At 30.5% G+C, this 19,802-nt stretch overlaps 1 protein-coding gene across 1 annotated transcript; it reads right to left on the bottom strand.

Moving 5' to 3' along the window:
• Positions 1 to 2,445: 2,445 nt before the first annotated feature.
• On the bottom strand, positions 2,446 to 19,799 carry LOC148598922 (sorting nexin-17-like). The gene is made up of 15 exons (XM_088560462.1): positions 19,630 to 19,799; positions 16,346 to 16,420; positions 15,789 to 15,906; positions 15,143 to 15,207; positions 14,268 to 14,378; positions 13,243 to 13,333; positions 12,061 to 12,151; positions 11,164 to 11,233; positions 10,119 to 10,211; positions 9,205 to 9,345; positions 8,424 to 8,495; positions 7,237 to 7,344; positions 6,457 to 6,534; positions 5,531 to 5,632; positions 2,446 to 4,812 (listed from the first exon to the last, which is right to left on the bottom strand). The coding sequence occupies exons 1-15, from the start codon at positions 19,687 to 19,689 to the stop codon at positions 4,729 to 4,731; spliced, it is 1,359 nt and encodes a 452-aa protein (XP_088416588.1). The 5' UTR covers positions 19,690 to 19,799; the 3' UTR covers positions 2,446 to 4,728.
• Positions 19,800 to 19,802: the final 3 nt, after the last annotated feature.

Raw genomic sequence — 19,802 nt, 5'->3', positions numbered from 1 at the left:
TATTTGATCATATTTTAAAAGGGTGTCCATGCAAAAACTAGGCATTAAGTGGCACATGACAAATTTGTTTCAAAAATGTTCACCCATTTCATTTCACAAATGCATTCTTTCTCAAAGTTTAATGATTGTTATGGATTAACTGCAACGATATTCACTGAAAAAAGGGGAGATAACTCTATAATTTGAGCAAAATTTAATTGCGTTGTTAGGGAACTTTAAAATCATTATCTGAGCCATCCAATGTTGATTCAAAATGAACTATACACTTTTTGACATACATATGGTACATACAAAATATTGGAAAACAAATTTAGTGGGATAAACTTTACCCTGTGCCATGCCGATAATAGGATCTGCCTGATTTTTACATGGACAGCCTCTTAACATAAACATATTAGGGTCTGGTTTCATATTTCACACACTGATAGTTGCCTAAATTCCTGAAAATACCACCAGAAAGCTTAACAGAAGGTAATAAAAATAAAGAGTTGGCAGGTGTAAAATATTACCTAGAGGTGAACCATTATGTTTACATTTGGGTCCTACTATAACCTGTTGTATCAGAAATGGGGAGTATTGATACAAATGTTTCATGTAACAAACAAAGCATGCTGGCATAGCAATTGTCAATATTACAATCCAATTACTTGAAATTGTGAACGCGGGAAAAGTTCAATTAAAAAATTGCTGTCAAATAAACAAGCGTATCATTTTGAACTCCGTTTTCACACATATAATAGAACATTTTACTTATATGGAATGGAAGAAAGTCCATTTTGTCAATAATTTATTCATGCATGTCAATATATTTATATGTACCAATACTGTGAAAGTACCATTGTATGAATGTGGTTTTCTTCTGTTAGGCAAATCACTTCCCATTTATTCATATGATGCAGGTAGTAAAATCCAAAATATCAAGAAACTAGGACCTGACATTTTCCAAACCATGAACAAATTGGTACCCACTGTTAAAAGTACTTTCATAGCATTTGCTAAAAATAAAATCCCTCTCTCTTATGTTTCTTATACAGGCATTAGTTTCTGTAAAAAGTATATACCATAACATTATCAAGAGTAATTGGGTATCTGATTACACTGTAATAGAAATAAATGCCTGTCGTTTCTCATATGGTCAGATGGTTGGTGAAAAACAGGATTTCACACAAAATAAATAGATGTATTTTAACAGTAATATATACATGTATGGCACGAAAAACAAAATATAAACATGTAATTTTCAACTAAAAACTAAAATGGAAAGGAAAGAAAACCAATGTACCTTATATTTAAATTCTATAGATCTTATGATAATATGTAATTGTAAATGAAAAAGAAGAGGACATGTAACTTACATGTAAATTAAAACATAGATTCTATGTTGATGCCATTATATAATAGTTAAAATGGAATACGAAAATAACTATAAAAGGAGCAAGAATGCCAAAAATTGATAAAGGTCAATGGTCAAGGACCTATTTCTCTACAAGAAGATCTTTGATATTAAGATGACCTAGTTTTATGACATTTTACTGTTTAAATAGATTTGCATGTGTGACTTATTTTTCTAAATGAAGTGTTTGGTTTTAGATTTTACCAGATTTAACAAAGAATTATTTGATTTTCTGAGGAAACATTTATGTGAAAAAAACACAGGAGGTAGACCAAGGGTAAGGGACATAACTCATGGAATCAGTGATATATTTGTATTATATTCAATATCACCAAAGGCTCTCAAGCATTCATTTGAAGCAGAATAAAATGAATCCAAATTAATAAGATGCTTACATAAGATTGATGTAAAATGCTACATACAAACATTCCAAAGATTTTTAAGAGGTGTGTCCCTTATCCTAGGTCTACATCCTTAATGCAAGCTGCAAAATCAAAAGCTAACAAAATATCATAAAAAATAAAACAACTTGAATGGTGGTATTTTTCACTGGTGAATGTTAAATAAGAAATGGAAGGTGTAAACTACAAAGATTATTTTTGATTTTCAAAATCTTGAATATCACAGATATAAAAAAAAAAACCAAAAAATGTTTACCAGTAAACATACTAGGAATGTGTAAGTAGATTAATGGTACAGAGGTCAGAGATGAGGTCAAAGGATATTTTACTCTGACTAATCATGTGAGGTGAGTTAAATGAGAACAATTGAATTCCATTCTAACCTTTGTTTACAGATGAAAGAAAAACATGAAACAGAAGTTTGACCCAATAAAATTATCAAATTTTAAAAAAAATTCTGGGAAGATTCTTGGAAAAATGGCAGTAATGTATATTATTCAACCAAATGAACATTTAATGCACTAAAAAATCAATTAACGATTTGTCTATTTAATGTAGTGACTTTTAACAATTACAATAATATATCTAAAATTTTCTTCAACACAACACCTAGGGTTCATAAAATATATAGTACCATGAATCTAAACATCATTTTTTCTTTGGTTTGAGGACAATTTCTATCATCTTATATTTTCTACTATACATCAAACAAAAGCATATAACAATAATATCAACTCAGGAAATAACAGTATATGTAGCTTTACACATAATTTTCTAACCAGATTGAAAATTTCTTACGTTTTTATTCAGTAAAATACAATTCATGCTATCACTGGGAAACTATGATATATAACAGAAGGGGAAAAAGTTGTTAAAAGCTCGACATGTATTGTATTTTTAGCCAGAATGGAAATTCCAGAAAGAAAGAACCCTAAATATCATGTATCGGGCAGTAAGGCTTAATATGCTATTATTTGTCATTATGTTTTCATCGTTTTATTGAACAAAAAACATACTATACTATATTTACCTTGTCACTATTATGTCAACTATCAGGCCATAGTTATTATATTTTTAGTTTTACATAATATTGAGGAGTAAAACATAGAAAAAAACAATCACCAAGAGATTCTCCCCAAGTTTTAAAAGATACCTGACAAAGCTTGAACTTGAAAAGCTATGTAAAATAATTTATTTTATCCCTAGTGGTATAAACTAAGATTCTTTTATACATTTCCATTTTGCATGAACACTAAGTTGGAGAAAAATATCAATATTTATAATTTACCTTGTACCAACTTGGCAAAATTTAAAAAACTAGAAACAAAACCAAAAAAAACACAACAACTTTTTTGCCTAAAATGATATTTATCAAGTTACTTGAATGATAGCTTCTCATGATACTGAAGTAATTAAGTAACCAGCAATTCTCATAATTCATTACTTAGATGTACATGTACAATGATGTATATGCAGCTAAAAAAATGCAACTTTTCTAAATATTTTGTTAGTTAAATCAGTCTTCAAATACTAGTGACCTTAATTCATTGATCTTTACATATTTGTAGGATAAAACAATAAATACATAATTTACTTGGCCTTTGTGTCAATAATACCAAATAATGCTGGAAATGTCTTTCATTTAATAAATGACTCCACAAAATGCCTAAATGAACTAAATGTTTTGGCAGTCTTGTAAGTTCTGTTTAATATATTTTGATCTGTCTGAACAGAAATATTGTAGAAATAACAATAATTAATGTTTAAAATTATTACTAACAACAATTTTGTTGAAACTCTCCAACAACTTTACAATAACACATGTACAAATGATATTGTCATATAATATATACATTGTGTATTGCAAATGAACACAGCTTGCATATAATTAATCAACACAGAAATAAAATCACAACTTATTTATACATTATTTATACTATATTCTGTTTATTAAGTGTATGGTCATAATTCATGAAAGATATCTATTAGAAATAACACCCAGAAAATCGGGTGGCAGTAACATAAGCTTGTTTGGCTTGTCAAATACTTGTAATTCAATAATTCAGATATAAAGCCTTATATTATTTCTCAGCTTGCTAATGTTTTCTCCATAAAGGAAAATATTTGAAAAATGTAAAAAGAATGTTGAAAAGGAAATTTCGAAATGTTTTTATAACTTTTTCGCTCAATGGAAACAATACCCTAACATATTTAAAGATATACATATTTATTATTTTAATCTAAGAAAACTTTTAGTAAAATTAATGAATACATTTTAATTTCTTATAATTCTTTAGGAAAAAATGATTTAATGAAACAGTAAACAATATCCTATCATCAATTGAAAACTGATTGTTCATAAAAATCTATAAAAATAATCTTAAAAATAAGTAACAATCAAGAATAGGATTTATTTACCTATGTAAAAAAACCTGAACATTTGAAAGGCTGATCACAGATCCCCTTACTTTCCAAAATGTTTAAGCAAAAAGGGCAAGCACTCATGACCTGGCTTTCAAGGTCAAGAACATAGAGCAAAAAAGATTTGATCAGGCAGAGTTCGGAATACCAGGCAGAAACCAAAATTGTGATGGACAGATGAACAAACCAGGATATCACTATATACCCCAACTAATCGAGATATGGAATGAAAGATATGAGAACACAAATTAAATATACATGGGAACACTTCTAAATGTTTTTAACATAGTTTATCATATACTTTACCAGCTTAATGGATATAGCCCTATTAGTACATGTATCAATGAAATTCAATACTAAGGTTATACCACTGATGGGACCACTTATTTATCTTCCTCTCTATTGGTATCCTAATGAAAGAAGAGTTGCAACTAGGTAACCTGGTCAGTAAAATAATGAATCCAGTCTTGAGGACACCAAGCACTTACAGACTTTACAGAGGAAGCTTGTTGTTTACAAATCATCATCACCGATCGTACTAAATGCATCGTTTGTTACTACACCTTTCTTGTCATTTTTCCCACTATTCATCACTTCCTGTATAGAAAAATAACAACTGGTTACCAAAATATGCCAAGATTTTTTTAAAGATTTTATCATTTACATCCTGCGATTGTAAATTCTGTATGATTACTCTGGTTTAAGAAAATTGCCGATGGCACTGACTCATAAAGTACTGTACTTAATATTCTTGCCAAAAATTAAGAATTTGTTTGGTGAGTGTTTTGCATTTATTGTTTGCAAGAATTTTATGATTAATGACTTGTACAAATTATCCAGTAGTAAGGGGAAGCTCCAATTGTGAGTCTGTTTCCATGGAGAAATCTAGATCTTGTTCTTTTCTTGCATGTTCATAAGAGTTATCTCTCTTGGAGAATTTTTTGTCAAATGTTTGCTTTACTACTAAGGAGCTTGTAAGTCTCATTATGAATATTATCTGGAAATTATAGAATTGATTGCATTCAAACCAAAGACACATTTGCATTTAGTTTCCTACTTCTGGGTACCATAATACATGTTATACTATTTTGTGCTATCAGATTTTATTTCCCCAGATAAACATGTTTTACAGTATAGATATGGTAAACTTTTTTTCATCAAGTTTTGTAATTAGAAAAATTGCTATGTTTACTAACAAACACATAACAAAACTACTCCCCATGCTTTTGAATGGGAGTTGGTACCATTTCTTATGTGTCCACAGGGCCACTTGATAAGACTAACAAGCTCTATTTTAATTTTGTTAACAACTAACCTCGTCTGGACTAGATAATGGAGAAGATACTAAACCAGTGGTATAACTACTGTCTCTTTTCAGCTGTACTTTCTTGGATGTACCTTTAATTCGGTCTTGAGGCTGCAAAAAATAAAGAAGATCATTAAATATAAAAAAAATATTATTGTATTCATCTTTAAAATGAACCTTTAACATTGTATGAAAAATATAGGGTCAAAATTTGATAGAGAAATTTTTAGTTCATGTAATTTTATGCATTACTGGTGGAAATGTGATGAAGTGATGTTTAAGTAAAATATAAACATCAAATTTCTAAGTCAACAGACCATGACTACAGGGGCATAAGTATGAAAAGAATACGGAATTGTGACGTAGTGATGCTAATGCATCCGCATACCAAATATAATTGACCTTGTATAAGTGAATCATATTAAAATGATGTTATCAGTAACCTTGACATTTAAATCTTAATATGGGAGGTCTTGTGCTGACATTTTCATCAAGGTGGGGCAGTTGTCTGACATATTCACCATACCTATTCTCATTATAACTAATATCTAACTTTCGCCTTCCATAACTTTTGCGGCAAGCCAGATTTCTCCAAAGCACTTTCTGGTCTCTTTTGAAGGTACCGCATTGCTAAATTTGATCACAATCTTCAATAAAATACACACAAAAAAAACCAGAAAGCACCTCTTTATCAATTATTTCTGTGTTATGTACATTCCAAAAGGCACTCTCAATACTTTATCAAAATGTAGAAAGAAAGCCCATCTCTGTCTTTGGTCTTTAATAAAATTGGTCTGAGAACAAACAAATACACTGTGAATGTTTGAAATACAAATACATTTTTAATGTTTCATTTTCCATCATAGGTATAAAAATTTTCCCAGCCTTTTTTATTACATCTTTATTTTTGATAAGCTAGTAATAAAAAATCTCACCCTTTTCATTTTTTTGCCCTGTTTCTGAGAGATCAGTTCATCAACCATAGACTGTAAACACATACTCATTAAAATGGCCTGAAATACAAGTAACATCTTCTATAAACAGTAAAAAACACCTTCAAGCAATATAATCCGTGATATGTGTATCAAGCAAAATATATTAGTGCTTTCCAATTTAATGTATTGTTTAAAACTTGAGTGAAATGAATAACACTGATCCATTGTGTATTTTCCCAAGAAAAATGATTCCCATGATTCATTTAAATAATGTTTCCTAGACAGTATAGCAAATTACATAAAATGACCTCTATTTCTGAACTCATTTTGAAATGTTTTGCATGTGTGAAATCCTCTTGGTGAAGCCGCTAGTAGACTTGGAATCAACGAGATTAAATGTGTTACATTATTGTTTATCCAGGTAAAATTCAAATTTCATTGTGGTGACATTACTAACAGTGAATTAGCTCTTACTTTCACTATAGCAGTGTGTGTGCTACAGTGAAAGAAAATGAGAGGCTAAGTTTTAATGCATATATAGGGAACTTTTCTTTAACCTAAATTTGTTTGACATTAATAGAATCAAACCTTTCAACAGACAAAAAAAAAATATTTTTATTACAAAAGGAGCACAATATTGCTTATTTATTTGTTTTAAAAATTGCTGATCTACTAATTATAAAAGCACAGCACTTGGATGCAATTCAAACCTTAAAAATGTAAATCAAGATAAAATATAGGGTTTGGATTTAACTTCAAGAGAAAACTGAAAAATAATACCTGATCTGTTTTGATATTGATCCATTGTAAACAATCTCTAGACATTAAATATTCAAATGATAACTCCATCTGGGGAACTGGTTTACTCTCACCATTTCTTTCCGCAAACTGAAAAAAAAGATAAAAAAAAAAATTGTAATGAAATCAACAAAAAACAAAAAAAAAACAAAAAGAAAAAAAAATCAGAAATACTATTTAATTTTTTATCCATATCAACATGATTAACTGATGATAGTTTTTAATTTTTTAACAAGTTTCATAACATTTTTTCAGGGCAGTTAATGCTTCATGCAAGCATCACCTGATGGAAAATATTATTTTTAAAAATCTGTATATTTCAATCTAAAAACTAAAAAAAAAATTCAATTCCTATTTAGGATTTGAACCTAAATGAAGCCACTGACAACAGTAATAAGAATTAATTTTCAACATTCAAAAATGAAAAAAAATAAATAAATAGAATGTTTCTTTCTATCTATTATTGTTTTCAAGATATTGGATGAAAACTGCTAACATCATTTTCTATGTTCTATTTTTTGTAACTGCAACCAAGTCTTTTAACAGATCAAAAATCCCCACACCAGTTCCATGCACGCCCCAAGGAACATTCATACCAAATTTGGTTCATATTGGTGCAGACGTTTCTGAGAAGAAGAGTTGAAAAATTGTTAACAACGACAGATGAAGACAATGAATGCCAAGTGGTGGCAATAGCTCACATGGCCTCTGAGCAGGTGACGTAAAAATGAGTATATTATATACAATGTAGATATAATGCATGTTTTTATATTAACTATACCTTTGTTTTTATATTAACTATACCTTTGTTTTTATGTTAACTATACCTATATTTTATATTAACTATACCTATGTTTTTATATTAACTGTACCTTTGTTTTAATATTAACTATACCTCTGTTTTTATATAAACTATACCTCTGTTTTTATGTTACCTATACCTTTGTTTTATATTAACTCTACCTTTGTTTTTATATTAACTATACCTTTGTATTATATTAACTCTACCTTTGTTTTTATATTTACTATACCTATGTTTTTATAATAACTATACCTTTGTTTATATATTAACTATACCTTTGTTTTTATAATAACTATACCTTTGTTTTTATATTAACTATACCTATGTTTTTATAATAACTATGCCTTTGTTTATATATTAACTATACCTTTGGCATAGAACTTGTTATTCTCCAGCATTTGATTCTCGTTATTTTAAAGCTGCCTTCCTTTACTGAATTCTGAAATAGAAATCATCAATAAGTATGGCAGATAATTTGTTTAGTCTATATTTCCATTGAAGGTAAAAACTGAAAAAAAAAGAATATCAAATTCAAAACCTCAAACATTCTAAGGACTGTACAAACATTTCCCAGTTTGTAATCAAATTGAAATCAAGCTTTTTTTTTGTTGATCTCTGAAAGTATTTACTATTTTCTATTTTAATAGGATATACACTGGCTCATTTGATTCATTATACCATATCAGTTTTACACACACACACATTTATAAATAATATATGTTATAGATTTACTGATTCAAAAATAACTATGTCCAATGTAGACTAAATCTTAAAACCCATTTGAATTAAATTAGATCTATTAATTGTTCCATTTCGTCACTGTATGAAGGAACACTTCTTTCTACTCTCTGTTTAGATGACCGTTGAAGAATCCTGGGGTTTTCCCTTTGAATAATGCATTCAAAATGGTGAAAGATGAAATGTGACTGGCTGATCCTACATACAGTGACTTTGAACAATTGAAAAGTGTTACTTTAATTAGATTGCTTATACTACCACATGTAAAGTAGCTGTTTTGTATTTGGATGTCTTTTTTTTACTTGTACCAGTATGAGAACTTAAAAATCCCAACCAAGATAATCAGTTCTTGAGAGTTTAAAGTATCAAACCTACCCTGTTCACTATAGACTTCTTAACAACAAACTTACGGCTGCTGTCTGTATTCTGAAGTTCATTTCTCTGGCTCCTGTACAGATAAGGACCCGTGAATTCCCCTGGGGATAATCTGTTATACAGGGCTTGAACTGGATATATCCATAGTACTTAAGGGTCTTGGCTAACCTCAGGTACTGAAAAAAAACCCAAATATTTCATTGAATACTTTATTGTTTTATCCATTAGTTGATATTTAATGCATATTGGAAGTAAATGTGTAAGTTTATCAACTGAGCTCCGTCAGTGTTCATTTCACATTGAAAACATGTTCACCTCATTCTGTTTGACCTATTGTTTCAGAGACTCAGAGTTAAATTCAAATTGATTAATGGCAGTGGTACATGGTAAGCCATCCCTTTTTTCCTGTACAAACATTGTACTTAAAAAGTTAGAGAGAGGATGCCAAAAGACAGCATATAAAATAAGAATTTCCTACTTTGAAGTCTTTGAAGAGGAAAATTTTGACTGATGATATAATAGTTAACATTTTTCATATTGGTGGGGTTCTTGTCGCTGTCACATATTCACCATATCCATTCTTATTATATTGAAGCATATTTCTAAGAAACAACTTTTCAATGGTTTGGTATTTTTCACAGTTAGTCCTAAACATTTTTACTACATGTATTTACTGACCTATGTTATTAATGAGGCAGGCACAATTTGTCTTTTTTGTCTTTTCAGTTTTAATGTAAAAGACAATACACTAGTGTAATACAGAATTATTAATTGCATTTTAATGTCACAGTTTTGATCATTTATTGCAATACATGTACCAAGAAAAAATCTCTTCATTCATATAAAAATTTCTAAAAATGCAAGTTTCAAGTTTGGTGATTACAATTCTGCTGGATTTTTTGCAATAATTAAACCATTGCAAACTATCAATATCTCAATTACTTCTTACCTCCCTTTTTGACCCTCTTTGCTGTAGAGTTGCTAAATGTTTCAGCTGTTCTTTTGTTCCTAGAGTCCATTGTCTCTCAATATCACTTACAGCCTGAAAGGTAAATTAAAAATTACAAAAAATGAAAATTATTCATGTATAAAAGGGCTTGAAAATGCAAATTACCACAAGATTTCCAACTGCTAATTTTCACTTTCTTGACGGGGACTTTCCATTGTTTTTTATGTTTATTGTTATTCATTTTACGTTTTTTCTATAGACTAGGTTGATTTTTGTCTGAGATGAATAGTTTTATTTCAGCTTGCTTTATGGTATGGGTTTTGCCTATCATTGAAGACCTAGTTGTAACCTTTAGAAGTTTAATTGTTCATTGCTTGGCATTTGGTGGATAACTACCTCATTGACAACCATGCCAAATCTCCTATTTTTAAATTCATTACCATCTTAAAATGCTTCCTTTAGACTAATACGAATAGGAGTAAGTACACATGTAGGTTGCTCACAGATTAAATTGTCATTCTAAAAGTTCAATGTTCATCAACATAACCTGAATGACCATATTAATTGTCCATTTCCAATGTGCTTTATTGATAGGCAAAATCTATACCAGTTTTTTTTCAAACAGCAGCACATTGGGAAAGAAGTTGTAACTACACAACCTCCAGAACACACGAGTTCATCACAGAACATCACAGAATATCATTTGTAACTACACAACCTCCAGAACACATGAGTTCATCACACAATATCACAGAATATCAGTTGTAACTACACAACCTCCAGAACACGAGTTCATCACACAATATCACAGAATATCAGTGGGGATCATGCTGTGTGTTTTTCTGTGTATACTTTTTTTTTTTTATACTTTTTTTGAGTTGTGTATATTTTGGTCTTTTTTCTCTCTGTTGACTTTTTCCCAGCCTACTGTTCCCTTGTTTTAACAATGAATTTCACCTAATTCACACGTCAAGTATTCCTCTAAAATTTGGATTTTTTTCTGGTTAAAATCAATTAAAGGGAGAAAGTCAATAAAGTAACTAACCTGAACATATAGTAAATTCATTGCTACTTTATTCTCTAATAAATCATCCTCATAACTCAGGTCCCAAAACCTGTAATCAAAGTATTATAATTGGAAATAGAGTGAAATCTGATCCAATTATGGAGGTAGATCTAGGGTAAGGGACATAACTCTTGAAATCAGTGATATGTTTGTATCATATTCAGTTTCCCCAAAGCCTATCAGCTTACATGAGATATATATAAAAATGATGAATACAAAAATTCCAATGATTTGTAAGAGTTGAGTCCCTTACCCTACGTCTACCTCCTTAAATTCACCGCACCATAATTTTTGGACACAATTCTTGTGCTTTTATGTCAGGGTTGAATATTTATCATTAAGGCGATAACTGTCATTTATTTAAAACTTTGAAATATCATTCATGGATAACAGAAAATAGTGACCATCAATTCAAGAATGAAAATAACAACCTTCAAAACAGTTCAGTTAAAGTTACAATGTACTTTCTAATGTAACTGTCAATTGATCTGCAAGTGCTTATAATTAATAATTTTGAGGAAAAAATCATAGAATCTATACCCTAAAACTGTGCAATGTTATCCAATGAAATTCGATATTGCAATATAATATCTGTCATTCATCAGGCAATCAGTGATACAAAGTTTTAAACAAGATAAACACTTAATACAGTTTCCATGCTATCCTATACAGAGCACAAATTAATCCATGTTGAACTGATTTATAAAAGGTTTACTTCTAGTTTTCTGTCTTTTTTTTTCATTTATTGTACATGTATATTCAAAAAATACTGCCATCTTTGAAAAAAATTACACATAATTTTTTTATTGTTGTTTCTATGTAGTATCCTATTGAAATGAAGTAGACAATCTTCGTTCATAATATTTCAGTACCTACCCTTTGCGTAGTACAATCCTGTGAGAACCAATCTTATTTGCATATTTCAGTGAGATGTAGGGTGATTCAAACTCTTGTAGTTTTCGAACAACTGTAAATTTACAAACAAATCTCAAATAAACAAATTCTAAATATAACTTTTAGAATACCAATGAAACAAATCTTTTCAAAAACATAAATTTTTTATGAATGTGTAATTTTACATAAATAATCTAATTCGATTTGTAACAATCTTTCTGATTGGTTGGTTCACTTTTAGCAAACAAGGCTGTTTTATGTAACCTGACTTAGGACTATGACCTTCTTAATGTTGATTGGTCCTAATTCTGGGATTCCAACAGTCCCAAATAAATAAAGTTTTGAACTGGTTACTCAATAGCCTGTTTTGGACCAGTTCACAATTTTTATAAACCTTTTCTCAGCCTTTAAGTATAAATTCCAACAAGGTTACTGAGTATAAGTAGTACAAAAATTGGAAAGGTACCTGAATTAAAACAGGTATATCTGCTTTCCACATAAGTAATTCAAGTATGTGTGACAAGGCATTAAAATGAAAGCATGTTAAGTTAATGCAAGATATAAGTATGACAAATACATTAACATACAGTATATTACCTACCACTTTACAAACCAATAAAAAATTGTACCAATGAAAACATTTTTTTATTAAATCTGTAATTCTTTGTAAACCTCAAAACATTAATAACCACAAATAAGCACACTGGCTAACTTAATTAAAAAAAATTAGTAACACAAGTGTTTTAATAACAAAATACATACAAAGAACCTCTTGGCTTGTGATTCTAGAATAAAGGCTTCTTAAGACATTTAGGATGCTTACCCTATCAGTGCACCTTGTTCATGTTCCAAGGGATATCAACTTTTATTTCAACAGGAAAAATTTCAGATGATTTGAACAGGTGAATCAGATTTTTTTCTGTTTCAGAAATTAAAATTTTAACAAGTGATTTTATTGAAGTGGAGAAATTTGCCTGATGCCCTCTCCCATTGAAAATTAAACCCTGTGCTCCCAGTTTTAGTTGAGTCTAGGTTGCTCATTTATTTTGTTTCTTTGCACGTGTCATTTTGGTTATTTCATGTTCTTTGTTGTGTGTGTCTGTTATCCATATTCCCTTGATTACTCTTTGAGAACCTGTTGACCTACCATTATATATAACTTACTAGAGTTATCCCCATCTCCTTCTTTCCGTACCAGGAACAGAGCAAAGTAATATGTATACTCCTCTGGTAATTCTAACTGGGAAGCTACAGCCTGAACAAATAAAGCATAGAAGGCTTAACATGCTAAGCATATACTTCAGCTTCAGAATGCTTGTCATTTATACTAGTCTACAACAGATAATCCTTAGAAAATGTGCTTTACCTTGAAGTTGCTGTCTCAAGCATTTGGTATATGAAATGTCCAAATATAATGTTCCGTCAATCAAGATATTTTTATGTTTTGAAATTCATCAAAACAGGTATATGCAACAAATAACACTAAGAAATTGCAGTTCGCAAGAAAATGCTATTTGTTGCCAGTTTTATTCCAGAATGATTTTTTTACTGGAAGTAAAAAATTCAAGCAATGTCAATTTCTATTTTTAAAAGCTGTTCTGAAGTATTTCTGATGGGGTAATAACTCTGAATCTGTTTTTTTTACTTCCTTGTTTAAAAATAAATCAAAATATGAAGTTATTTGTGTGTTAAAAAAATTTTCAAATTCATATTCTAAAAAAACAAATTCAGAATTAATAGCTACCTTGTTTTTAGCATTTGTACGTTATGTACAACATGTGAATTTATGGTCTAAATTATTGTGATTTACAGATGAGGCATCAATTTTGTACATGTTGTAGATTCTTGAATTTGTTAATTTGACAACCATCAAGTAAATAAAGGAGAAATTTCTCATTTGTTGGAAACCAAATATTGTGGTTTACTAAACAAAAACAAAATAAAAAACCAACAAAAATTGACACTTTCACAGCAAGCAATTGACAGGAAGAAACAAACAAAATGTTCTCCTTGTTTGTGCTCACTTCTCCCATTTTTCTTTGACAGGGAGACATTTCGGTAATAGTACTTTTGATTACATAGACAAAAATGTCAAAACTGTAATTTTTCAAAAAAAATTTACTAAAACTTCTCTTTCTCATTAATGTCTAGACTATGCCTTGAATTAAACGTCTACAGATTTTACACACCTCCAACACCTCTTCAGTTTGGTCCGTTGACATGATTTTGACAGTAATTTTATACCCATTCATCAGAAACACATCCATTGAAACAGCTTCTGACGTTTCTTTCTGGGTTTCCTGTAAATATGATATATTAGTAATTAGATTTTAGTTAAGCTAAACAAAAACAAATGTGTAATTAATGATATAATTAGTTTTATGACCTAGAAGTTGATCCTGAGTTGCAAATAACTATTTCCAATTTTGTCAACGCTGACAGAGATCATTCAAGTTCAAGGTGACATTTCCTCTTTTACTAAACACTGAAGACCTTCTGAAATTTGAGGATTTAATTCAATTAAAATGTTTTTGAAAATCAGATAACTCCTTCACAACATTCAATGCATTTTTCTTTACAAGATATGTTGTTTTTGGGCCAACTGCAGCCTAGGTGGCCATGAACAAACAATTGTCCTCCTAGTAGGGTTGTTATCTCTCTGACATATTTACCATATTCATTCTCCTAATGCATTTAATATAACTCTTTTTCCAACATGTGATTAACATTGATCATAGATATAACACTTTCACCCCGTTTTTTACCCCCGAACTTGATACACAATGTACATGTATATGTACCACCATTCAAGCACAAAAATTGTCTATCTAACAAGGTTTACTGTTAATGTAGTATTTACAACAAAAACTTTGATTATAGATTTAACACTTTCACTCCGTTTTTTACCCCCGAACTTGATATACAATGTACGTGTATATGTACCACCATTCAAGCACAAAAATTGTCTATCTAACAAGGTTTACTGTTAATATAGTATTTACAACAAAAACTTTCGCAGTGGAGACAGACGGCTAATTCTATAAATTACAATTAAAAATATTACCTGCTGAGCTTTAAGGAGAAAGCCATTGAAGATATCAGAATTTGCTATATTTGGTTCTTGGCTTACTGAAATAAAAAATATACTTAATTTATGTCTTTCGTTGATAATAAGAAGTATGCAAAATGAATATTTCAAACTAAAGAAGCATGCAACTGAAGCAGAATACTGATTTGTACATGAATTTGAAAGTAAGTGGTTTTACTTTTCAAATAACAATGAAAGCATGTGGACTCACTACTTTGAATTTTGACTTTCTGCTCTTTCTGTATCAATTTCGGATGTTTTGTCGACTATTTCCAAGTTTTCTGCTGTGCTTGGAGCATGATATTTAATTAGAAATGAATGATTTTGCCTATAATGTTGGTCATTAATGTGTCTATTATTTGACTTTTTAGTTTATTTTGTGGAGGAGTGTCATCGTTCTGTTATCACGGATTTTATTACTTTTGTAGTTGGCACCTTTCAGAGCTTACTTGAAGGTGTGTTGACCTTTTAGTGATCTCTGCATACTATTTTTTGAGGGATTATGTGATAATGCATTTGTTATGTTTTACCATATCTGTTCCCTTTCTAATGCTGAATAAGGAATAATCGTTAATGACTTGATGTACAAATGTATGATACACATACATGTACATGTACTTACTTATTTGTACAAAACGCTCCAACATGAGCCTACGTTCCTCCAATTTCTCAGGAGTCAAACCAAACAACCTTTTAGGTGGGAATGGGGGAAGTATTGTTGACCCGAACTCCTTCTTCAGCTGAAAAAGGAAATTACCATGAATAAAGTTATGTATCATTGCATTGAGTACCAATTTTAGACAAGTATTGTTGCCAAGTCGTGTGATCCAACTGCATGTTGAAGGCTAAATAGTGCCTCCGTGTTGCTGGTTATTGCAAATCCTATATAATCTGGAAGGCTATACAGTATCATTTTGTTGTTAGAGTCTAAAAAATACATTTTTTTATCTTTAATTTTACAAGTGCAACAGCCCAATTATTTTTATGTGTCATCAAATATAACTGCTGATTAGACAGATGGACCTTTCCAATTGTTCCGCCGAAGAGGTCGAATTTTACAGTGTAAGTATTACTACATGTGATAAGAGACAAAATAGACTAACAATATACTGGTTTTTAAATATGTGTACATGTCTATTCTATTCCTTGAATACAGATGACTAACTTAAATCTACTTACCTCTTCATTGAAAGAATATAACAAACTGTACCTCACTGAGCAATGGAAGACACCATTAATGTGAACATTAAAACTCTGCAATGGATAGGAAATAAATATTAACAAGTTGTATGTGTTACAAGACCTGCAAATTAGCATACTACAGATGCAATATATTTATAAGGAGAATGGATATGGTGAAGAGACAACTGCAATGTTCTTCCCATAATTTTAAAATAGCAGAGTGCTTACTGGCATAGCACAACTCTTATGGCCTTCCTAAAAAATTACAGCACAATGCCCATTGTGCATTATAACAAAAATTATTTACTAATAGCACTGTGCTAAGAAATCATGGTGCTGCAAAGTACAGCACTATAATGGCCTGAGGAGAACACTGCTTGAACCACACAGGAATGAAAAATGTCTACTTCGATTTAACTATATTTTTTAACATACATCTTACGGAAGTGAATGTAATGTTAAATTCTTTAGTGACTCTCATATCTATTATTATTACATGTGCTTTAAAATAGATTGCTAAGTACATACATGCAACATAACAAGTCAGTATCAGAATTGAACATTATACATGTAGAACATGTGTATAATGTACACATATATCTATATAACGTGAAGTTGATTAAACATATTTTAATCAGTTTGGATATACAGCCCATTTTTTCTGCATTCTAACTGAATAAAATATATTCTGCAAAATGGAAATATTAAAATTTAAGGATCAAGAGTACAGGTGTATACTACTATTTAAGCATGTATTACATAATTTTGACCTCTTGTACTGCTAATATGAATTTTAAGGTAAAAAAGTGATCTAGAAAACCCTGAATTCAAACCTTAAAATTCATGTTTATACACTGGTAAGGGAAAGATTTGTGACAGGTAAATAGCCATCGAGAAGCAATTGCCCCAGCAATACTAGAGGTTGTCTGGTAAGCTCTTACATTTTACATGTTATAAGCTCTTACATATGTTATAGGAATACAGAAGCAATCAGCTGATCAGGGTAATCTGATAATGACTGATATGTACATTTGTGTAAAATGGATCCCAATTAGATCTATTCCAACTTGTGGCCAGCCAATCAGTTGTATATTTAATTTCTACTGCACAATTAATTTGACTATCAATGCCAATTTACAAATGTAATATATGTAGGTCCAAATTGTGTAGAACTACTTGTACATGTGTATATAATTATAATTTCAATCTAATTAGCATATGTTTTTTCATGCAATAGGATTGGTTGATCACCTTCTACGACCTCAGCAATGATAGTTTTTACAACAGTGTAAATTCCATGTACATTTAGATATTGTAAACAACATGGCTACCATCACTTTAACATAATATATCACTGATTTAAAGCTTGAAATAGCATTACCGGTACATGTATCTGCTTAAATCCATTCATAATTTTGGCATCATCTATATTTAAAACAGAATTTTGAAAGAATATACAGTGAAACTTCTCCAAACCGGACCCTCAGAAAACCGGTCTTCCCATCAAACCGTCTATTTTCAAAATTTCGAGCCAATATACCTTAAAACCTGTGTGTTTTGTCTTGAATAGTTCGGCCACCCCTTAAAACCGTACACCGGCCGGTTTTTCACAGTTTTAGTTACAACTGGGGTCATTTAATAGTATGATCTTTACAAACTTGTAATTGTCAATTAATGTGACCTGAACCCAAGTGAAAACAACATAGGGGTGAAATTATTAGTTGATAGGTAATATACAAAAACAATACAATTACAATCAATAGCTCTTTGATCTTTAATACTCATTCTTTCAAAACCATGAACATTATTTTGCCGGCAGTACCGTTTGTAAAGTCAAATCATTTACAAATGATGCAAGCTTTGAAATGTAATAAAAGGTCAAAAGTTTGAATTGGCTTTAAACATGTTTTGACCAACAAACTGACAAGGTGTAGGGTTATAGAACACATTAATGGAAACAGCTCTTAGAACGCATTGCTGTTTTTCACAAAACCAGCCATTTTTTCTTGTCCCAGTGCTGGCCAGTTTGGAGACGTTTCACTGTATCAATCAGTTAAGCCTGTATTTACATTTTGTACATCGAATATTGAAATTGACAACCATGTCAAGTTGTTGCTCGAATATTGAGGTTTGCAACGTGAATTTCGTTAAGCGAGAGTCTATATTTGTAATTGACACTGAATGAGAGTGTACAAGAAATAAAAAGACTTTAAATATATTTCAGATAGTTTGGGACTTTAATTATAATGTATAAGGATTAAACACGTTTTTTTTTCCAGAATTTATGAACATACATAAATGGACCATTTACAATGTACTCACAAACCTGTCATGTTTTGAGAGTGAATGGTTTGATTTTACACATCAATTAATTCTGGAAAACAGTTTAGTCTTACAATCAAATTACACTGCTAAAGTTATTCAAAAAGTCAGTTATCACTCTTACAAGTTTCAATCTCTTTTCACGTTTCCTGCATTTCCAACAGTGCACTTGCCAAAAGTTGTGTTTGTAATATTCATAGGAAATACCATTCCTATAATTAAACTAGCAATGGTTTTGGAAATCTTGAATATTAGTTACATTTCCTGAAACATTGTACCTCGTGGTATGCAGAAAATGTAAATAACAGTTGCCCATGTTATGCCATTTTAATGTTCAAAATCATTTTGAAAAATCAATGCAGGCTCTTAAATGCATGAGGGGTATCATCCATACATGAATACAGTACCCATTTTTTTTCAAATTTGTTGTAAAAAATTTTCTGTTCTGACATATCCCACCTACATTGCAAAAGCCCCAATTGGAATGTTCAAAAGTTGGCAGGTACATTGTGTGTACCATGTGTATCAAAGTCCAAAAATATCTTGGAAAAGGGGTTTCCTGTATGTGAATTTACTCCAACTTCAGTCATATCATTAAGTCACAATGGCAAACATATTAGAAGTTTGATAAAGAAGCTGAAGCTGTTCTAAAACTAAAAAGGGTAAGAACTTATGTTTCTTCAGAAGTTCAGTTCAACTTCAAAAGCATATTGTTTCAGATGTTTTACCCGTTTCATAAGATACACATGTTCCTACTATAGTATGTATGATGAAAATCCAACAAAACTTTTTTAAAGAAATTGACAGGCAGATAGTGTTTCATGTACTAAATCAATATCTAAAAATGTAAGTATTCATTACAGAAGGTTTCGGAAACACAGCTTTTACTGTATAAATTACTACTATAAGTATTACCACTACCAGTCTGGTCTTCTTGTAAAACTAAAACTATACATTACCGTGTACGAAGTGCCACTTTCATCTTTCAAAGCCGATGTATCAGGTATTGAAAAGTGCATTTTGGAAACTGAATTGTACTTAGGTGTGTGATAAATCAGCTAAAGTATCCTTCGCAAAAATAAGAATCCTCCCCTCTGACATTTTTCTGGGAAGTTTAAATCATTCAGACGCT

The sequence above is a fragment of the Perna viridis genome, chromosome 14 (genome assembly GCF_037379345.1).
Source record: "Perna viridis isolate PV_CMFRI_1.1 ecotype Kerala chromosome 14, ASM3737934v1, whole genome shotgun sequence".
NCBI classification, from domain to species: Eukaryota; Metazoa; Mollusca; class Bivalvia; order Mytilida; family Mytilidae; genus Perna; species Perna viridis.
This window is presented reverse-complemented; position numbering and strand designations above follow the sequence as displayed.